Genomic DNA, 22,757 nt, shown 5'->3' on the forward strand with positions numbered 1-22,757 from the left:
TGCAAAGATCTATCTTCTCCTCAAATGATTAAAAAAATATTCAAATCACTTTCCTAAAATACAATTTTTTTAGCCTTTCAATTCTTTTAATTTTGGGTTTTCCTCTTTCCTTTCTAGTTTCTCATTTTATTCCCAAGAAAATATCTTAAAATGAAATTGTGACCTGATTAATAATCATCAATTGAAATTTGTGACACGTGTCATCATACAAAAAATCAAAATTAGTTTTTGATGCCTTTTAAACCTTCACCCAGAAATATGCAATTACAAACTCAAAACAAAAATTTTCGTTGAAATGGAATTTCTATTGGGCAGGATGAAAGAGAGAAGAAAAAGAAAAAGAAATAAAAGAAAGGAAAACAATTTCATCTTATGATATTTTCTTGAGAATAAAATGAGAAACTAGAAAGAAAAGAGACACTCTTTCTAGCATTTGGAAGTTTTCAAGGGGCACAAAAGGATGGAAAGTGTCTAATTTGCACCGATGAGCTCCTACTGTTATGGTTATCAAAGTTTTTCGTCTAAATGTGGGTGGAAAGCATCGGAAAAGCTAAGAATGCCTAATAAAATTTTTTTAAATGTCAATTTTGTCCTCAAATGTGTACTGAATAAATTTTTATTGACATATATATCCAAAATCATCTCTTTTCCTACCTTAATTCCCAAACAATATTAAAATCTCTTCTTTTCTTTTCTTTCATAACTTAACATTTCCAATCTTTTTTTTTCTAACCTAAACATCCAATAGCTATTAGTATCAGAATTTGAAAGATTTTGAAAAGGAATTGAAGAAGACAAAGTATGGCCTTTTTATGAAAAAAACATCACAATAGATGGCTAATGATAAAAAATATAGATAGCTAATGATAAAAAATATAGAATATGCTAAAATATGTTATGTTTTTTGAATTATTTCTTTAACTTTCGGGGTCTATTATTTCACATGATTAACAAGAAATTTCCATCATTTGTAATTATAAAAAATCAACTCTCAAACAATGTTTGGATTAATAAAAAGGTATGATTTTAATGAAAAAGCAAATAAATCAAAGTAGAAATTTTTTTTTCTAACCATCTTATTTGGATTACTTATACAAAGAAAAGAAAAGAAACACCAAATATTTTGGAAAAGAAAGGAAAGAATAGATTATGTGCAGTTACATTTTATCCATAACTTAATAAAGTCGAATTGTAAACATATTTTAATACTTTACCCTCTTTTTGTGTATTTTCATATTCATCTTGTTATTCTTATGAAAAAATTATGAAATAATAATATTTAAATAGGAATTTTAATCTCTTCTTAGGAGAAAGAAATTACAAGAACTACTAAAATATAGAAAAATAATTTTAAAATGTTAACAATTATCATTAAAAAAATTTAGTATTCAAGATTTTCAAAATTTTTTTATATTCAAAATCATGGTTAATTTAGTACAAGTGACTAAATTGTTTCTCTCCATATAAATACGTAGTATTTCCTAAGTTGTAAGGATAGTAAAGTTAGTTGACCATCGATGAGATAAACATTGAATTTCAAATGACTTATGGTCTATGAAAAGGTAAGTGATATTTTTAAAACTTGAGAGGAGGATAGTGAAATTGTCAGAAATCTCCAGAGATGTTTCTGAAATTATCCTAAAGTGAAAAATGAGCCCATAGCCCAAAATCAAAACCCTTCCAGTCTAGGGTTTTAGCAACCGCTGCTCTTCCTATTTCCGCCACCACGGATCCACCATTCCCCCCGATCATCACAAAGGAAAGGAAATGTGGAGATTGGCGAGGAAAGCAGCTTTTCTTCGAGGAACTCCAAAATTCCGTACAATACAAAACCCTTATAGTACTCAGGTAACCCGATCTCATAATCAGAGTCCACCGCTCCCTGATTTAGCTCTGTTTCAATGGAATCGATTTACTTCATCCGTTTGTGTGAAAGTACCGTATTATCCATCAGCAAGGTTTTTTTCTTCGAACCCATATCTTGAAAATGAGGATTCTCAGTCTGAGAAACCGGTCATTGATGGTTTTGATGAAAACCCTGGATTTAGTTTTGTAGAATCTAACCCAAGATGGGATTTGGTTGATAACCCAGGTGAGGTTTTTCCTGAATTTGTTTTTGAGAGTGAAAAAACTGGTGATTTAGCTGATAATTTGGTTGGGTCTTCGGCTGGAAATGATGATGATGATGAAGGTGGCGTTTTGGATGGTGGAGATGGTAACGCTGGAAAAACTGAGAAAATAGAGGATATGGTGCAGAAATTGGAGGATTTATTGTCTTTGCTTCAGAGTAGTGGCGATGCGAAGTCTTTAGAATCTAGTCTTGAGGATATGGGGTTGGTTTTGAACGAAGAATTGGTGGTGAAAGTGCTTGAAACTCCGTTTGTTCCGGGTGAAAATTTGATTGGTTTTTTCAAGTGGGTTCTAAAGAATGGTCAGTTTTCAATTACAAAAGCAGCTATAGATATGCTTGTTAGAGCAATCAGCAATGAAGTTAAGACTAGGGATGCTTATGCTTTGTGGGATCTGGTAAAGGAGGTAGGAGGAAAGGATATTGGAGTATTAAGTACAGAAACTCTGAGTGAGTTGTTATCCATGTTTTCAAGGTTAGGTAAGGGGAAAGCTGCCTTTGAGGTTTTTAACAAGTTTGAGGATTTTGGTTGTGTACCAGATGCAGACACATATTATTTTACTATTGATGCTCTTTGTAGGAGGAGGATCTTTGATTGGGCATGCTCTGTTAGTGAGAAGATGCTAAATGCAGGTAGACTGCCAGATAGTGAGAAAGTTGGGAAGATTGTGTCTCATTTGTGCAAAGGTAAGAAGCTCAAGGATGCCCATGCTGTTTACTTGTGGGCAAAGGAGGGGAAAGTATATCCCCCCCAGTCTTCTGTAAATTCTTTGATAAGCTCACTTTGTGAGAATGAGAAACAAAAGGGAGTGGAAGTGGAAAGACTGAAGGGCGAAACTGATTCACATTCTCAAGCAGAAGAAGGTGCAGCACATGAAGAGAAAGAAAATGTTTATCTGGCTTTAAAGATGTTAGATGATATCTCTGGAGAAGAACTCAAGCATGCTATTAAACCATTTTCATCTGTCACTGGGGGTTTATGTAGGATTAAAGATTTTGAAGGTGCAAAGAAGTTACTCCATAGGATGATCGAAGCAGGTCCACCTCCTGGGTATACGATCTTCAATACAATCATCACTGGCCTTTCCAAGTCTGGAGAAATGCAAGAGGCTATAGACACATTGAAAATGATGGAGGAAAGGGGTCTAAAACCTGACGTTTACACGTATACTGTCATTATGAGTGGTTATGTAGTGGGGGGTGCAATGGAGGAGGCTTGCAAAGTCTTGGATGAAGCCAAAAAGAAGCATTCAAAGCTTAGCCCTGCTACTTATCATACTCTCATCCGGGGGTACTGCAAGCTTGAACAATTTGACAAGGCTTTAGACTTGATTGGAGAAATGAAGAACTACGGCGTTCAGCCGAATGCTGATGAGTATAATAAACTAATTAGATCTCTTTGCATGAAAGCCTTAGATTGGAGAACAGCAGAGAAGCTACTGGAAAAGATGGGGGAGAATGGATTGCATCTAAATGGGAAAACAAGAAGTCTTGTTAGGGCGGTTAAGGAGTTAGAAGAGGAAGGACTAGCAAGCCAAGATGTACCTACTGCTGCCTAAGTTAGCTCCATGTAATTGCAGCTCCATGTAGCCATGTTTCAGAGATACTTCCATTTTGTTCATCATATCATCTTTTTCCTTTCTTTTTTCTGAACTCACAATGATTGATAAAGAAAGATGTACTGCAGGTAAATCTTTTGCAATCCTGCACGGTCATTACCTCTTAGTAAATTTTTTGAAGTAAAGATAGAAATTTGCTGAGATCCATCTGAGTTGCAAGATTGGGCTTTCAGTTGCTCTTTGTTAGTTGTTACCAGAATTGTTACGGGCCTGTCAAATATCCCATTTTCTTTTGCCATCAGAAATTTCGTCATAAGAGGTAGCAAGAAATATAAAGGGAAAAAGAAACATAAAAGAAAGGAAGTTTGACAAGGAAATATCAAATATGACTAAAGTGGTCCTTTTTTTTAATAACAACCGAGAAAACGTCATCTCTTACAGCGGATAGCGGGATACGTTAAGAATATACACGTCATAAGCAAAGTCAATTTTAAATACTACAAATACGACAAAGACAAAGACAAATTAAAAACGCAAACAAAAACAAAAAACCGTTAAATCTGAAGTTCAAATAAAAAATATCTATATTATATACAATGCCTAAGCATCACTGTGTGGTGTAAACATACCGTGTCATTTTTTAAAATTTCTAATCTACACTTAATGACAAGGGTAAATAAAATTTGTTTGGATTGTGTTTTATTTTCCCAATTTTATCTGCTTATATCATCATTATAATTTTCAATACACCTTTTTATCTTACTAATTACCTTTTTATCTCACATACATCACATCACAAAAAGTGCTACAGTAAAAATATTCCAAATAAAACACAATCCAAACAAACCCTTATCCCAATTTATTAAAAAAAAAAAAAAAATTCCCCACAATTAGGAGAGACCTATTTGAATCGGTTATTTGCTGAGGCTATTCACTTTCCCACACTAACTTCCAACTCCCGTCTAATCTGCTCAACTTCCATCATCTTTCTGTGTAAATATCTACACTATTTTTTTTTTTGGTTGCCCGCTCGGTATCCGAAGCTTTTGCCCCGACTAATTCGGATCCGACCCGCGTCGCGCACCTGGCTATGGTGGGAGAGTCTGTCTGCATATCTACACTATAAAAGAACTTAACCAATAAAAAAAATATTATAAAGAGATAAATTAGATAAATATAATTTTTTTTTTATTAACTGCACACATGTTAGCTTGAATAAAGGGGTAACTATTGATGCAAATAAATAACCAAGCCCTTGTTGTTGCTATATTTGAATCATACAGCAAATACATATAATTTGTTCTTCTTAAAAAGATACTTGTACAATGAAATGTAAAGTATATATCCTCCTTATTTTATTGCTCTACCACACAGTACTAACACTACTATTGTCTGATTTCCTCTAAAGAAAAATGCTAAATGAGAAAAGTAGAGACAACCATGCTCATAAAAGTCCTAAAAAGAAAAAGTTTATCAATCAAGCGCATAAAGCCAAAAAGAGAGAGAGAGAGAGGGCTGACTGCTGAGGGCATTGGCAAATGAAATTTTAACGAGTGATGTTGTTATTGTTGGATGGATGGACCATCTTCTATCGCAATAGTAGTATAAGACCAAATTTCCTGTCAAATCATTTGATATACACATGCCTAACATGTTAGGTGATTAAAAAATTGGAGACTACAAATGAGACATGATGGATTATTAATTAATTCTCCATTATTGTTGTACCTTATTTTTCAGTCTTTGGATTTGTCTAAAAGGGTTTATTTCTTTACACCTAAAAGTTTGGATCAAGAGTGAAAAAGAGGGATTTCCCAGGAAACTTTCATATAGTAAAAAAAAAAAAAAATTAGTATTCATACATTTCAATGCATGAAGCAAAGAGGGATGGAAAAGATTTCCCATGGAAAGGTATATATATACCTAGTAGTACCTTAGGAATTTATGCTACAAAATTGTAAGGATGAGATGATGGACAGTGTTGTAATCTATAATCAGGAAAAGAAAGAGACAGAAAATCTATAATCTGTAATTATTCTTAGTTTGGGGGAAATATAACAAGTTGTGATTTTTATTTACTTAATATGATGATGACTATTGTATAAAGTCGTGATTTCTTCCACCAAAAGAAAACAAACTGGGATGCTTCTGTACCAGTTTCAAAAAAGGGATGCTTCTGTACTGTACCTTCTCTACAGGGAGTCAAAGTTGAACTGCTGATCTAAAGTGCCTCAGTAATACATATGAACACATCTCAGTTGTTGCAACTTACAAATACATTATTATTATTTTTGTTCTGATCATGATGACTTGTGATTGCTTTTGCTTCTATCTATCACTTTTAATTAAGCAAAATTTTTGGCACTTGCTCAATTCTAATTGATCAAAAGTTGTATAATTTAAGGAACACTAATATCAACTTAATTTTTCAACTATCTTTAAAGCCAACTTTTAGATCGTTATTATTATTTTTTTTTTCTGAAGAACATGATGTTAGTGTTCTTAAATTTCATGTTCATCCAAACAAGTTAAGAATTATGAAAATGTTGCCCAATTCATCCAAATAACATATTAGATATATGGAATTGATTATACAGACCAAATTGTGAAAAAAATAGGAAAAATAAAAGAGGTGGCCGATTCTATTATGAATTATCCTATTTATTTACACTTTTAGTCGTTATGAGCTGGCAAGCCAGTTATTAGGATTGGAATACCATGTAGGGGCCAAACTTCAGATTGTCCCAAATCTGAGGGGCCGGTCTATGAAAATTAGCTGCCTATCAAGGTCCATAATTCCATCCATTCCTTTGGATTTTCCCAGCCCTAATATCACCTGACTTCACTATCATTATCACTCCCTGTATCCTTTCACTTTAGCTTCCTAACCCCCAACCAAGAATACCCCTCCCCCCACCTTGAATTTTCTCTGCAATTCCAGCAGATCTCCACTTTCTAACCTTGGATCTCCTTCCATTCTCGATACCCTTTTGCATTTTCTGCGGAATTCTGGTGTGTTTTACGTTTCTTGCACTATTCTTCCTTCCATATTTTCCACGCACATTTCACACACTAGCGGTGTAAAGTTTTCTGCTTTAGGCCATTACTTTTCTCAGTATCACATTGACATTGATGAGATTGTGTAAGCTGACTTCAAAGTCAGGTTAGCTCACTTTTGTTCACATTTTTTGTTTATTTGAACTTTTCTCATGTGGGCTTTTGTCCCTTTTATGTATATACTGCATGGAAGTGCAGCTTGAGTTGTACGGTGTTAGATATTATGTGATATTGCAAATGGGATTTGCATTATTTTGAGGAGAGTTTGAGTTTTTGGGCATTTGGGTTTTTGATAAATTGAAGCACAAATTCAGATCTCAAACATGAATGCTATATAATTGTGGTCTTTCTTCTATTTTTCTTGAATTTGTTGAAAATTTGTGTGATGATCTGATGAGAACTATATGGTTAATTCTTCTATATCATACTAGTTTTCATTTATTGGTATTATATGATAATGAGTTCTGTTTACTTTTTAAAATTCTTAATTCAGGTGCTTAAATCTCAGCTCTTTTCTTACCGGGTCGGGTCGGGCTGTAGCCTCATCATCTGGATAGTTCACGAGCAATGGTATAATGCATTTTTCGTGGATGTTCTTATTTGAAACATGTATAAAAATTTGTGTAGTTTAATTGTTTTATAGGGTTGCTATGAAAACTTTATTTGTAATTTTCTTCTCATGATGTGAATATTAGTTTTCCATGGTGCTGCTGGTTATTAGCTAATTTCTTGTGGAGCAAAATATTTCCCTGTGGCTGTGAATCCTTGAGGGATATATAGAAATCAAGTGGTTTTACTGGTGATCTGCCAATAAAAGCTTTATTCTTTTCTTGATCTTTTCTTTTTCTGCTCATAGGACAGAGGAATGGAAGACATCGATGCAATTTAGTGTATATTGTGTCTTTTGGATAGTTTTTAAGGATTATGCGTCAATGGACCGGGATTTAATTTTTTAGGCACATACAAGTTCCAATTAGACATTCTTGGATTAATTGTTTGCCACCTTTTTTTAAAAAAAATTATTAGCCACTCTTTTTTGTGAAGTGTTCCATTTTTTTTTGGGTTTGCTATAGATTGTTAGATAATAACAATTTTTTTGGAGGATGAGGCTAAACATTTTTGTTTTTAGAATTTTTCTTCCAAATGAAAACACAGGTTTATAAGTTGTCTCATTTTGATTGTACTGCCTTCGAGAAATTACTATTTGTCTCATGCATCTATCATTTTTGCAATATTTCTGTGCTATGTATGACTAAAAACAATTTGGTTGGTGCAGTCCTTTTGTTCCCTGGAAGTAGTTTGGCGAGTTTGTATATCATTACTATATGTTGTGTCCAACTGAGCATGCTTGTCTAGATGCATTCATGACTGTTTTGAGAAGATGCAGATATGTTGTCAACTTGACATTGTTAAATATTAGAGATAAGAAAATATGAGAACTTTCTTCAAAGTATTGGATAAATGTTTGCCATTGCCTGAGTTAATGCAGATGGTAAAGTGAAAAGATGAGTAGAGCTTTTATTACTAACAAGTTGCTTTTTTTTTTTTTTTAAAATTAGCTTTTTATTTGGAATATAAGGTTTACCAATTTTTGGAGATCAGAAATACACAATTAATGATTTTGTGATGGCCAAAATGATTTTATTGTATTCTTTGCTGGTCTTAAAGTTGTAACATGTAATCATAGGTCCTCTCATCTGAACAAGCTAGAAAGGAATGGAAGGAAGTGAAGATATTCTAGACCAATCATAAGCTCGTTTAATATTCTTTTTTATGACCTCTTCGTCATATCTAATTTCTCAGTTGTGAGAATTTCATGATTGATGATAAGGTCTGATGATTACTGAAACCGAAAAGGTACTATTTGTATTTGCTCAATGCAGAACTAACTATAAATAGAAAACAAATTTTTTGCTTTCTATGGCATTTTATTTCTTCACTGTGCATCATTTTTCCTTTCGAGTAAGATAAGCTATGTTAATGTGAACCTTGAATTCTGGTCAAAATTAATTATACATTGATCTGTTATCTATAGGAAAGAGGAAAAAAAACCTGTTGGAGTTCCTTTTTCTATTGTTCACATTGGTTGTTTGTTGTTTCTTATATGACAAGAGGGTGAAGAACATGGATATCTCCTAGTCAAGGTTTCTAGCCATCTTATCCAATGAGACTGGAATTCAGCCTCCATTAATCTTGCTTTCATATGGCTGGGTTGTGCATCAGATAATGTCTCAACTGAGTTATATATACAAAATACTTTATGAAAGCCTATGCCTTTATAATTTTGCCTTCCTGCAATATGATGATTAGGAAGATTATAGTGTTACCCTATCTGGTTTACCATATATTTCTGTACATGTCCTTGTTTGGTTTACTTTGGGTAAGGAAATGAATTGATCAGGTTTTGATGCTTCTTGTTTCAATTTATTACATAGGCCTATCAACAAGAAGCAATGAACTTGGTAGTCAAGTTACTGTGATTGGATTCTGCTGTATTCTACAGCTCTTCAAGAAAATGAAGTTGTAAACAAGAATCCATGAATTTGATAGCTGAGTTACTGTGATAGGATTCTGTTGTAATCTACAGCTCTTCAAAAAAATTGAAGTTGGTTTGCTCAGTTGTTCTACCGACCTGCTTTGAGATCCTTCTGTGTTCCCTGTATATGAGAAAAGAGAATAAAAATATAGGCTTAATCATTCTAAGAGATGGCATCGTTGTTATTATTTTAAAGGACAAATGTCTTATTCTTTGTACCCTATTCAATTATTTACTCTAGGAGTAAACAGTACTGCTTCGTCCTGAAGCATGCTATAGTTGTTTCTCCTACTTCATTTATTTGCTTAATATGGTTTTGTTCCTTTTGATTAGCAAGCATTATGTATCTCTATGTAGTCATTTCAGTTTGTCATGCATAATTTTTTTCCCCTTTTGTTATGTGTCCCATCTTGCATCTGTTAGTGTAAACCACTGCATAGAGGTTCAAAAGATAGAAAGAAATTTACAGTTGTAAAGAACCTGGTGTTCATAGGAAAGTCGGGCAATATGGGAGACTAGCACACAAACTTACACACACACACTCTCTCTCTGTCTCTCTTCCATACCCTGTAAAAGAATACAACATCCGGTTTTAGTTTATTTCTGCTTTACTTTTTCATTTGTCACAAGATGGGGGAAAGAACTCTCAGAATAGGAAGAACGGAAGGTATTGAATGGGATGTAATAGCACTGGATTAGTCTTTCAGCTTTGGGTGGAGAAAAGTTCTTTATTCCATGGAATACAGTTAGACTTTGATCTCTCTGCTGTGGCATACCACTGCTTGCACTTCAAGGTCAATACCATGCCAAATCTGGTTTAGTTAAGTTTAATGGAAGATGCTAGCTTGCAGTTGTAACTAGTAAATTGTCCTTGTTAATGGATGATGCTATCTTACTTCTATTGCAATGGAGATTCATATAGTGAAAGAAGTATCCAACTTTGATGAAATGAAAGTCATGCATCAATGTTCTTATGCTGGTTAGTGCTACGTCTGATTGAAGTTTTGCCCTTCTGGATTCTTTTACTTTGATTTCCTAGGTTTTCTGCAATACATGTGAAGTATTCACACAGAATCAGGCAGTTCATGCTGGTAGTTTTCTGAATGTGAAATTTTACACTTGCGACAAAAAATATATACTCTTGGAAACTTTTTCACTGTGCTTGATTGTTATTTGGGTAACAAATGGAAGCTAATAGTTCACTTTTAAAAATTTTTTTTTTTTACATCGCAAGAGATGGGGAGGATGTTTGTGTGGATTGGCTTGTTTTGGCAATCAAAAAGGTGACAAACGTATTGTACCGGCTTCTCTTATCCCTGAGGCAACTTCAGTGGCCAATCAGCCTAATGGAGCTCAAGTTGGAGGATTGACTAATCAGAATGCAGCGCTCTTGGCTCCACCATCTTCACCTGCTTCCTTCTCAAATTCAGCACTCCCTTCAACAGTTCAGTCCCCCAGCTGTTTCTTGTCTGCAAATTCACCTGGGGGTCCTTCTTCAACCATGTTTGATACTGGTCCATTTGCCCATGAGACACAACTGGTATCTCCTCCAGTTTTCTCGACTTTCACAACTGAGCCTTCTACTGCTCCTCTCACACCCCCTCCAGAATTAGCACACTTAACTACCCCCTCTTCACCTGATGTACCATATGCTCAGTTTCTCTCATCTTCAGCTGGTTTTAGAAGCTCTGGGAAGACAAATTATGTCGCTGCTAGTGATCCTCAAGCGACATATTCACTGTTTCCTGGGAGTCCTGCAAGTACTCTTAGATCACCTGTTTCAAGGGCTTCCCGTGATGCTCTATCGTCATCTTTTCCAGAAAGAGAGTTTTCACCTCAATGGGATCCTTCAGTTTCTTCTCAAGAGACTAATTATGCAAGGTCAGAATCTGGCCGATTGATTGGGCTTGATGAAAATGCAACTGGTGGCTTCAAAAAGTCCCAAGAGTCAAATTTCTTCTGCCCAGCTACATTTGCCCAATATTATCTGGATCCCTCATCATTCCCGCAGTCTGGTGGGAGGTTGAGTGTCTCCAGAGAGTCAGATGCTTACTCAAATGGAGGGAATGGGCATCAGAACAGGCAAACCAAGACAGCTAAGCAGGATGTTGAGGAATTGGAAGCTTACAGAGCATCTTTTGGTTTCAGCGCTGATGAGATTGTCACTACAGCTCATTATGTGGAGATTTCGGATGTCCTCGAGGACTCGTTTACCATGACACCATTTCCCTCGACTAAGCAACATGAGGTGGAAGGTATTCTTACTGCAGCAGCAGTTGAGGAAACAAAAATGGAGAAAACAAAAGCAGAGAAAACGCAGAAAGATACTCAAAGTCCAGAATTCTTTAAACCAGTCTTGAATCCCATTGTGGTTGAGAGAAAAGTGGCAGTTTCTCCTGATGGTCGTCAAGGTGGCACGTACATACCTGAGATGTCTTTTATTTGTCTTCTGAGTATAAGAAATCTATGTGGTTCTCCTTATATTAGTTCTTATTGCTTGCTTTTTCCCATGTCTTCATGCGTCCTGTTTCTGCAGGGACTATAACCGTTTCTTTTCTATCTCAGGCCATGTCTCTGATAGGCAATCTGGAAACATCTCTGTCCGAAGTGCACCTGGGAACCACCTTCTGAGTGATGATGAGGACATCTTTTCTAAGATGGGAGCTTCTCGAATTAGTAGAAAATATCATCTTGGTTTGTCAAGCTCGGATGCAGAAGTTGAGTACAGGAGAGGCCGAAGCTTGAGACAAGGGAAAGGAGACTTTGCATGGCGTGACTAATGGTCACAGTACAAGAGTAGACAATGAAATTGTGTCTCGTATTATTGATATGCAGGCTTGCAATTGGTCTTGAATGGGGGTTTTCTTTGATAGGTAATCTAACCTCTGATCTAACCCCTCTCCCTCCATCTCCCCTCCCTCTCTCTCTCTCTCTCTCTCTCTCTCTCTCTCTCTTGTGTGCTGTTTCCTACTGCTGAATGTATTCTGTCTCTACAGTTATACTCATGTCTGGGTCATGTGATGATCCAGTATAATATCTGGTAAATGTTATTTAATTGGGGTGTTAGGCATTAAGGAACTCCTTTTCTGTAAATGGTCATGTATGCATTTGTTTAGAATTGGCCTGACCCTTGTTCTGGAAATATAGTACCACTTCTATCAGAACATCACCAATTGTCTGCTCTTTCCTGTTAATCTTTGAAATTTTATTTTCTTTGCTCTTGTTCTGTAGCATGTTACTTTTAACACCATAACAATTAACACTATGAAGATCCGGGGCCTCTGTAGTCATAGGTGCGAGTGATTGTAGCAGCCAATTCGCGGCCACAGTGGCCTGCTGTGGGATTTCAGGATATAATCACCTATGATTCAGACTGGTTTGATGAGATAATTGTTTTGTTCTTACCGTTGGCTTTAAGAGTAGTAAATAAAGTCGGTATGTAAGTCGAAATACTTCATCTTTTGGATTGCTAACTGAAGTATTTGACTAGCGAGCTCTGCTCAGCCTGGGGAATTAGTCTGGGTGATTTCGGGATATCCCTCTAGACCCCAAAGAAAAAAAAGAAACTGAAGTATCTGACTTGCATGTACCACAACAATTTGCCATAAAGATCACACTACCACTGGCCTCTGCAACTTACACGGTCACCTATAACATATTTAGAAAATCTTTTCAACATACAAAAGATATGTGTTCAAGGAAAGAACAGATCAACACTACACATAAAACTAGATGGCTTCAATTAAGGCACAGACTTGCGAAATAGTTCCAGAATACCAGCATATCAAGGAACTTTATGGTCTAAAAGAGCGTCAAAAAATTATCAAACAAATAATGGCACTAATTATTCATCAAAGTTTCCTCGAGAAAGAAGGGATGTGCAAATTGTTACCAAAGAGTTGAGACCAGAGCATTTTCCAACATCATCCGTATGATTAAAGAAATTGGTCCCTTGCAAAAACTAATAGTTTAACAGCATTACTAGACGTAAACCCTTTTTCTCCCAGAAATTTGGTTATGCATTTTCAGATTTAAATCTGGAAACGTAGAGCTTGATTCAACTTCATCTTGAACTCAAGGTAAGCCTTTTCGCAGATTTCCACTCCTTTGCATCTGGTTCTGCTACTGCTACAAGAAACCATCAGTCATAGCTGAGTCTTAACTCAATGTCCAACATTCTTCAAAGCCTTGTACTGTATGGATCATGACCCAATTGCCATATCTGCAGCTGCCTCTTCAATCAATCGTTAAAAGGAAAGAGAGAGATTTTGACAACAAGATCACAATGTTCTTTCCTTGCTCATCTCTTATGCAGAGGTCACCAATCGTGAAAACTTAACAGAGGAAAGACTGAATTAGTAGTTCTTTATTTCCCGGTACTTCCAAGTTCCTCAAATCATCAAGCAAAGGGGGTCAATCATTGCTGAAGTTATCAGTTCACCGCAACACTAATAAGATGAGCTGAGGAAAAATTGACGACATGTAAACATTACTAACTTCAGTTGATCAGAAACAAAGAACTGCTACTTAAATAACTGTAACATGGAGAGTAAAATGGGGGAATTTCATAAAACAAATGCGCTAAGCCAAGAAGAATACAAGTTCATTTACAATGAAATGAGAGAATTGTAGATAAGAGCACAAGTGTCAGAGTACACTCTGAATTTTAAAGGTTTCTCTGTATGTCAGAGCTATTTCAAAGTTCTGCCATGGTAAATGTGTCCTTGATAGATTTCAAGGCATTAACAACTTGTGTCATATTCATTCTATCTTCTGGTAAGTGCATGGAGCAAGCCAAGCCAACTTTAAGCAATGAAATCAAACACTGCTCTGGTAAACTGCATTTTGTTTCTCCTAGTGGAATGCTTCTGTTATTGGCTGCTGTAGTTCTTCTGTGATCTTCACACAGAAGTACTGGATCCACAATGTCCATCACACGCTCAGGAATTGCCATTTCAACGTATGTATGAAGATCAAGGCCTCCAGTGAACAAAGGATGTGTAGGCTTCTTCCCTGTCATCATCTCCAGCAATAGGATTCCGAAGCTGTAGACATCTCCATTACTTGATACCTCAGCACCTAAGCCATACTCTGCATTAATGTTGAAGCTTGTCAGACAGCCAAAGTATGAATTGTCAAAAATAGCTCAGTTTTAAAATTTGTTGTTTTGTATATGATGTTGAATGAACATAGGTAAGAAAGGTTAATTTAAAAAAATCAGTCAGATTTGTACTTTCTTACCTGGAGCTACATATCCAATAGTTCCTCTGATTCCAGCAGAGCTCGTTTCCTGTAAATTTGGAGCTGAATGAACATATTTTGCCAGCCCAAGATCTCCAACATGGGCTGTCAGATCGCTGTCAAGTAGAACATTACTTGGTTTTAGATCGCAATGAACAATCTGCTTGTGGCAATGGTGATGTAGATAATCAACGGCACAAGCCACATCAATAGCAACATTAATTCTCTGAACAAGGTTTGGTATAGGAAAAATGTGCTGCTGATGTTCATCTGTTCGATGCAACCAAGTTTCTAGACTGCCGTTGGGCATGAACTCGTAGATTAAAGCTTTAAAATCATTCCCTTGGAAATCCAGACCTGAGGAAGAACTTATAATCTTCACGAGGTTCCGATGCCGGATGTTTGTCATTGCATCACACTCAGCAATAAAACTCTTGAAGGCTCCATGGTGTTGAAGGTTAAAGACTTTGATAGCCACCGACAAGTTTCGTCCTTCAGTCAGCACTCCTTTGTATACGGAGCCAGAGCTACCAGCACCAATTAGATTTTCTGCAGAGAAACCATTAGTAGCTTGAACAAGTTGTCTGTAGCTGACTCTCAGGAAGAGTCTACCTGAGAAGTTTGGTGACTTTGGTTGGGTCCTTCTCCTTTTAAATGACCGCAGTCTGAAAATTGAGATTGAGATTACCACTATCACCAGGAAGGAACTTGTAATTACCACTGGTATGATGAACCTGAGAGGCTTCATATTTTTCTTTGACTCTCCTAGAGGGTGGCACTTTGGCAGCTGTAGTTCAGGAATGCCTCCACAGAGTCTCCTGTTCCCAACAACTGATACTGCACTAGCATTTCCAAAAATACCTTGTCTTGGCACCTCACCCGAGAAATCATTGAAGGACAAATTCAGGGTCTTAATTGATATACTTGCCATATATTGGGGGATTTGGCCAGAAAAATTATTACTAGAAAGGTCAAGAATTTGGACACTTAAAGAACGAATGAATTCAGGAAAAGATCCCTGGAAAAAGTTACCAGCAAGAGAAAGGTATTCAAGGCTACCACAACCACGAAAGGTCTCAGGAAGTTCACCTGACAGGTGATTTTGTGAGAGATCCAATCCAGCTAAATTTTTCAAGGTGCCAACCTCTGATGGGATTGTTCCCGATAAACTGTTCTGGGAAAGATCTAATGAAATGGACAGGGAAGAAATCCCAAAAATCTCTTTTGGTATCGTACCGCTCAAGTTGTTTTGAGAAAGTCGTAGGAGTAACAACTGCTTGCAGTTTCCAAGAGCTGGTGGAATGGATCCCCACAGGTGGTTATCATATAAATATAGTTCATTCAACAGTGAGAGGTTTCCTACAGACTCTGGAATTTCTCCTGACAATTTATTGGAATGAAGAGACAGCCGCTGGACTTTATGAAGATACCCAATTGTACTAGGAACCGTCCCTGTGAGTTGATTACTGTCAAGAAATAAAGTCGTTAAGCTGATGAGATTACCTACCGTTGAAGGAATTTCTCCGTATATTTGGTTTCCACCAAGTGACAAGTATTGGGATGATAAGTTACCGATACTGTTGGGCAAGATCCCCTTTAGTTGGTTGCCACCTAGGTCAATTCCTAATAATTGGCTGCAGTTTGTCATGGTACTGAGAAACTGCAATCCATCCAGTACTTCCCCACTTCCAAAACTATTATTTGCAGCAGATAGCAAAATAAAATTTTGCAGGCCTCCAAAATCAACTGCTATTCTGCCGCTGAATCCATTGTCTCCAATGTCGATCCAGCCTAGCTCAGAGGCATTTGACAAAGAGGCTGGAAGTAACCCCCAGAACTGATTGTCTCTCAACTGGAGATACTCAAGGCGAGGAAGCATGAGACCGAATGCTGAAGGAAGAGTTCCATGTAGCTGATTACTTGGCAGAGACAAAACCTCCAGTTGAGAAAGATTATAGACAGAAACAGGGATGTTACCATTTAGTCTGTTTTCGCCAAATCCAATGCCTTTTAACGTTTTCAACTGACCTAAGGATTCAGGAATTTTTCCCTCCAAATGATTTATGGCCGCAGATAGTAAACTCAGGGAAGTAAAATTCCCCATGGAAGGAGGGATATTTCCTGTAAGGCTATTGTTTTGAATAACTAGGGATTCAAGGTTCCTCAGAGAACCAAATTCCGGCGGTATTCTCCCAACCAGCTTATTGCTGCTTAGGTAAAGATGCACAAGCTTGGAGCACCGGGATAGATTGCTTGGAATTTCGCCTTCCAGGGAGTTCATTGACAGATAAAGTTCCTGCAGCCTGAAAAGATTTCCAAACTGGGGTGGGATTCGACCTTGAAAGGTGTTGTTTCTTAGCATCAACGCACGAAGAAAGCTGAGGTTCCCAAGAAACGGTGACAAGAAGCCAACCAAGCCCCTGCCTTGAAGATCTATGCTGGTCACTCTTCTGTGCCTTCGACCGCATAGAACACCCTCCCATGAGCAGAAATGATGAGAGTCATTCCACGAGTTCATGATCCCATAAGAGTCATGCTGTATTTTTGACTTGAAATCCAATAAAGCAACATGATCGTGATGGTCTGCTTCTTTTCTGTCCATGGTTTTTGTAGAAGCCATGCTCAGAGGAAGACCTTTGGCATGTACCTCCAATGTCAGTAGTGCTAGCACCAGATAAATTCTTTTAGTTTCAGGAATTGAGATCAGAAATCTAGCCATTGTTCAGTGTGGAAATGTGGATGTGATTCCCTTCCCAAGTAGGAAAATTCTCAGGTAAGTAAACTAGTGAAAATGGACAATCAGTACTGTAAGCATTGTTTATAATTTCATCAGTGACTTCATATGTAAAGGACAGATTCCAGCATTGACAAAATTGAGGTTAGATTCCAGTGAAAATGCAAGGAAGGTTAGTTAGAGTGACTGATTGGGACTGAGTTCTTTCATTATTTAAAAAGTTGCATAGTTAATCTTGGTTGCATTAAGCCAGGTACAACCTAGCTTAGTAATCAACTACATTAGGTAAAGTAGATATGTAGACACCTCGGAAAGTGCCAAAAACAACAAGACAGGAACTTGTACTTAATTATACTCTGTGAAGTTAGTTATTGAATTTGTCATACTACTATTAATCAAGTATATTATGTACATAGGAAGAATTTATACAGAATTTTCCACGTATCCTAGCTTCGTTTACCACTATTGGCAGCTAATCCATCAACTCTGATTGGCTAAGTATGTCGTTGATTCCAGCAGTACCTACGTAGTGTGTGTGTATATATAAGTATGTGTGTGTCTATATATATATATATATATATATATATATAGGCGCTACCGAGTAGCGCCACATCCCTTTCATTGTTCTACAGTTTCATTGTATAAAATTACTGTCTATATATTTATACACACATACCAAAAAGTAGGAAGGTATACCTAGGAGAAGTTTAGAAGTACATCCATCTGTGATGGACATTGATGAACACAAGGAACTAGTATCCCTTGATGTTTTACTGCAGAATGTATATTACCGCAAATTTAGTCAAAGAGTTCACATTTGTGTCTCTGAATTATGCTCTTTGCCTCATGATTTTGATCCCCTTAAGTGGGGTGTTTGTTCATGATGTAGTGCTGGAATTTTTTGTATAAATTTGTTTTACTCGCAAAATTGCACCATTAAAATTGCACATGGCTTTGTTTTTTTATTTTTTAAATTGTAGTTACAAGATGTACTTCAGCAAAATTGAATAGATATTCCTGTATGTTGAAAGAAAATTAAAGGCCCTTAAGGGTCCGTTTGTTTCGGGTGAAAATGTTTTCCAGGAAAATATTTTCCTAATTTCCCGTGTTTGGTTGCACAAAAGTTACTGAAAACATTTTCCTATGTAAAATATTTTCACTCATCTTATGGAAAACAACTTCCCTTCCAAACTTACTGAAGTTGTTTTCCGAAATGCATGCATCCCGCCTGTAGTATGTTCCAAACTTACTGAAAACATCTTGTAGTATGTTCTTTTTTTTTTTTTAGTGTAAACAGGAGGACTCGAACCCAAGACCTCTTCCTTACACTCCCTCCCCCGTACCACCCAACCCAACTCTCCCCCTAGTATATTCAAAATAAAAAAAAATCTCATCCTGTTCATCCTATGTTAGTAATTAATTATGTATAATAGGGACATTCTTTTCTAGAGAAATTTTTAGCAGTGAGAGTGCAAGATATATGTCATAATAAGCATTGCATGTGATTGATATTTGACACTAAATGGCCAGCAATTTGTTTATTGCTTAAGGAGATATTTTTTATTCATATATACATTTCTCCAAGATTTTTTAAAGTTAAACAATGAGATAAATTTTCTTATTTTGCATGGGAAGAAGTATGTAGTTATAATGTGTAGAAAGTAAAGATAGAGATAAAAGTGAAAATATTTCAAAAGTTAAACAAACACCAGAAAAATGAAGTAAGAAAATATTTTCAATAAACTAACCAAACACCTGAAAATGATGAAAGGAAAATCATTTTCATGGAAAATTACTTCCACGGAAAATATTTTCCCAAGGAAAACATTTTACTTCCAACCAAACAGACCCTAAGTGTTGGTTTAAACACATGTTAAAGCTTATTGCTTGAACAAAACTAATAGTCCCATGCTTAAGCAAAAGAACAAAATATACTGTTGAACTCCATTAAATTTGACTAGTCTTGAACACTTTAAATAGAAATGTTGTTAAATATTATGAGTTTCTACATAATATCCGAGATATTTTATATATTGTTAGTATCACAAACAATATTACAAGTTTCTACCTAATATATCTATATATATAGTTAGTATCACAAACACATCTTCTAACTACTTCTTTTATATTTTTAATTATCTTTTAATTTCACATACATTACACCATAAAATTGCTAGAGTGTTATTCCAAATAATAATATTTTCTAACAATCTCCTGTCCAAACATTTTCTTTACATCTTTCACATGAATTTGTCCTGGTTATATTAGACAAATCTTAGTGTTTACAGCAAACTCTTGTAATTTTTGCTGTAATTTGATTATTTGATCATCACAATTTGTTTGTTTGAATCATCAAGAAAAAATGGTGGTGATTAGGACTGTTAACTATTAACATCATAGGACTGGCGATTGGTTACAAAGCTACATCATGGTGAAGAGTTTAGGTGGGCGTTCTGATCAATCTAATATTAATCCCAATAGGTTTCTTGAGACTAGCCCACTTGAACAATGTCACTTCACCAAAAGTTGATTGGCTTAGCTTTGAGACGTTGATGTTCTGTAGGAAGGGTGGGTGCGGGTCGGGTACTCCGTCTACCATTTGGCTGATCTGACCTGCACCTTACGGGTCAACCATTTTCTGACTTTTAACTGCCTTGTATATTAGCGGGTATCCAGTTATAGGGTACCTGTTGAGATAGGGTCGGGTTAACGGGTACCTGTCCCGCCCCACTTATCATTTAAATTTTTTAAAAAAAAATTATATTAATTTAATTTTATATTTTACACATTCATCTAAGATTTAATAAAGTTTTTTTTGTCAAAAAAAGTCTCCCACCAGGAAACAAGCATGCGAAGAGAATACAAGATAAAGGCAAAAAAATAAAAGATTCAAAATTAATAAAAGTTTGAAATAATTAGCACATTTTTTTTAAAATATGTGTTCCACATTAATTAAATTCTTTTCTATAAAACATAAGATTATGACCTCTATAAATGAGTTTTGCAAATAAACTATAGTATCTCATGTTTGTAATGTAATTTGTTCAATGAAATTACTTATTTAGCTCTAAAAATATTGTTTCAGTTTGGATTAGTTGTTTTTTGGGATGTTTTTAAAAAATTTTACTGTAACATTGTATATCGGATACCCGCGGGTTTTTAATTATGAGACCCTAATCCGCCCCATATTTAGCGGATACTTGACCTTCTTTTGACCCGATCAAATAATATAAATTGAGTATTCTAATTTTCGGATCAGATTGAATCGGATCGGATATATCGAGTTTTCGGGTTAGCAGATAATTTTGTCCACCCCTATTAGGAGTATGCAATCGGATTAAATTATTGGGAAAATTGGAAAAAGGGTAGAGACGGATTCGAAAATTATAAGAAGGGGGTAAGTTTTTGGTATATTGTTATAGGGGAAAAATTTATTATTTTTGAAATCCTTAAAAAAAACATTTTGGAATTGAAATGACCAAATTACAGCAAACCCGATAAAAGATTTTAGATTTTAATTATCTACACATATGCCTTCAACACAGTGTCATGTAAAAGATTGAGGAGGCTTGAGGTTAGGCCTGTCACGGGTCCGGGTCTAGATCCGGACCCGGATCGGGACCGGATCCGTGAAATTATTGCGGGTACAGGTAGGGATTTAATTCCATTATCCGGACCCGGATCCGGATCCATTTTGTCAAACAAAAAAACGGATCGGATACGGAATATAGTATTTCGGCCCGTATTAGATCCGGATCCGAATATAAATGGATTAATAATTTAAAATATATATATATTTATCAACATAATTTGATTAGGGTGATATATTTGAGTAAAGTCAATTTGATTTCTTTTCTTATTTGTTTTTTTGGTATTAGTTAGAAATTAGTTTACAAATATTTTTTTTTTCGTTTTTATTAGAAATTGTAAGTTTTAATAAACTTTTTTCTGGTAGACCCGACCCGAATCGGAGACCTGTTGGATCCGGATCCGGAACATAGAGTAGAAGACCCGTCGGATAAACGGGTTGGATCCGGGTCCGGAATAATGAATTCCGACCCGGGCTCGACCCGTTGACAAGCCTGAGGTTGCAGAGGTTTTGAGTTTAAATCCTTCCCTTATTCTTTTCAATGTTTTAAATTCCATCCTTCAACTATTGGGATTTAAAAAAAAAAAAATGAAAGGGTCAAAGTTTTGAGATTAATTCTGGGATGAAGTGAAAGGCAGGCCTCTCTCAAACTAGGGTTAAATACTTAAATGCACTAGACCTCTTAATGTTTAGGGTGATTTGAATTTTTTCCCCTGACATTATCTTTATTGCACTTTTTTCCCTCCTCTAAGCCACATCAACTTTTTTCCTTAAAAAAAAGGGTTCCAATTTCTTATTTCTGTGCATTCTTCTTCATACTGCCCAAACTTCTCCTATCATCCATACTTTTAGTGCTGAAATTTTATTTTATTTTATTTTTTTTGAGAAATCAAGAAATAAATTTCGAAAATATTCCACTTCTATTAGAAAAATCACCAAATTAAATAAATTCAAAACTTTGTTATTATCCAAAACATTCCTCCTCAAATTATGAACATTAATAAGTGAAGGTGATATACAAATATGGTAATACATCCCTTATGCATTCCGTGGACAGTTAAAAACGTTGATAACAATTTAACAAACAGGTTTTACATGGTACTCTTTTTTGTTAATCATTCTATAATTTTTTTTTTCCACACGAAACGATTTATGTCACATTTTACAATACAGAATGTATTCAGATGCAAAAACTAGAAGTTAACCAAATTCACATTAGTATATTATTTAAAATAATAACTGTAGTACTTTTTGCAATGTGATGTATGTGAAATAAAAAATGATTGAAAAGACAAAGAGAATGGTATGTTGAAAAATGTGTTTGTAATGCAAGCAAATAATTTTTTGACAAATAATTCCTATCCAAACACCGTGGCATTTTTCTTTCTTTATTCTTTCCCCTGAACATCTGGTTATCCACGTATGGATTTAATCTGGAAACTTAGAGCTTGATTCAACTTCATCTTGAGCTCATGCTAAGCCTTTTTCTGCTGATTTTCACCACTCTTATGCATCCCATTCTGCTACTGCTACAGAAAACCATCAATTATAGCTGAATCTTGACCCAATGTCCAACATTTTTCAAAGGCTCATACTATATGGATGGGATCATAATGCAATCGCAAGATGAAAGACTGAAATCTCTTCCCCCCCTCCCACAACAAACAAACACAAAAACAACCTTCTTGTACTTCAAGGTTCCTCAGATCATTAAGCAAAAGGTCAGTCATTGCTGCTTAAAGATTCTCACACCTGAAGTTAATTAGTTCACTGCACACAAATAAGATGAGCTGAGGCAAAATTGGCAACATACAGACATTATTAACTTGAGTTGACCCGAAACAAGAAACTGTTATTTAAGTGACAGGTTGTCAGCCTGTGCAATAATAAAACCTGCTCAAACTAAAAGTAAT

General features: G+C 35.8%; 3 protein-coding genes across 8 annotated transcripts; 2 read left to right on the forward strand and 1 right to left on the reverse strand.

Moving 5' to 3' along the window:
* Positions 1-1,664: 1,664 nt before the first annotated feature.
* On the forward strand, positions 1,665-3,892 carry LOC113748693 (pentatricopeptide repeat-containing protein At3g02650, mitochondrial). Its single transcript, XM_027292225.1, has one exon. The coding sequence runs from the start codon at positions 1,768-1,770 to the stop codon at positions 3,685-3,687; it is 1,920 nt and encodes a 639-aa protein (XP_027148026.1). The 5' UTR covers positions 1,665-1,767; the 3' UTR covers positions 3,688-3,892.
* A 2,627-nt stretch (positions 3,893-6,519) lies between these two features.
* LOC113749389 (uncharacterized protein At1g76660) lies at positions 6,520-12,453 on the forward strand. Of its 6 annotated transcripts, none has more exons than XM_027293109.1 (5): positions 6,520-6,850; positions 7,238-7,314; positions 9,180-10,259; positions 10,515-11,694; positions 11,846-12,453. In XM_027293109.1, the coding sequence occupies exons 3-5, from the start codon at positions 10,254-10,256 to the stop codon at positions 12,058-12,060; spliced, it is 1,401 nt and encodes a 466-aa protein (XP_027148910.1). In that variant the 5' UTR covers positions 6,520-6,850; positions 7,238-7,314; positions 9,180-10,253; the 3' UTR covers positions 12,061-12,453. The 6 variants fall into 6 exon arrangements, 5 of the variants coding, with proteins under 5 accessions (XP_027148910.1, XP_027148911.1, XP_027148912.1 ...); XM_027293110.1 differs by having other exon boundaries at positions 6,520-6,699; XM_027293111.1 differs by lacking the exon at positions 9,180-10,259.
* Positions 12,454-13,848: 1,395 nt separating this feature from the next.
* On the reverse strand, positions 13,849-17,240 carry LOC113750822 (putative receptor-like protein kinase At3g47110). Its single transcript, XM_027294765.1, has 2 exons — positions 14,522-17,240; positions 13,849-14,371 (listed from the first exon to the last, which is right to left on the reverse strand). The coding sequence occupies exons 1-2, from the start codon at positions 17,238-17,240 to the stop codon at positions 13,977-13,979; spliced, it is 3,114 nt and encodes a 1,037-aa protein (XP_027150566.1). The 3' UTR covers positions 13,849-13,976.
* Positions 17,241-22,757: the final 5,517 nt, after the last annotated feature.

The sequence above is a fragment of the Coffea eugenioides genome, chromosome 10 (genome assembly GCF_003713205.1).
Source record: "Coffea eugenioides isolate CCC68of chromosome 10, Ceug_1.0, whole genome shotgun sequence".
In the NCBI taxonomy this organism is placed as follows: Eukaryota; Viridiplantae; Streptophyta; class Magnoliopsida; order Gentianales; family Rubiaceae; genus Coffea; species Coffea eugenioides.

Excerpts from the sequence above, each read along its gene's own strand:
- LOC113749389 (XM_027293107.1), top strand. The coding sequence starts at position 8,581 with ATGATTACTGAAACCGAAAAG. Across the intron at positions 8,602-10,514 it reads TGATTACTGAAACCGAAAAG|AGATGGGGAGGATGTTTGTG; the intron begins GTACTATTTGTA and ends TTACATCGCAAG. Across the intron at positions 11,695-11,845 it reads TCCTGATGGTCGTCAAGGTG|GCCATGTCTCTGATAGGCAA; the intron begins GCACGTACATAC and ends TTTCTATCTCAG.
- LOC113748693 (XM_027292225.1), top strand. The coding sequence starts at position 1,768 with ATGTGGAGATTGGCGAGGAAAGCAGCTTTTCTTCGAGGAACTCCAAAA.
- LOC113750822 (XM_027294765.1), bottom strand. The coding sequence starts at position 17,240 with ATGGCTAGATTTCTGATCTCAATTCCTGAAACTAAAAGAATTTATCTG. Across the intron at positions 14,372-14,521 it reads TATTGGATATGTAGCTCCAG|AGTATGGCTTAGGTGCTGAG; the intron begins GTAAGAAAGTAC and ends ACATTAATGCAG.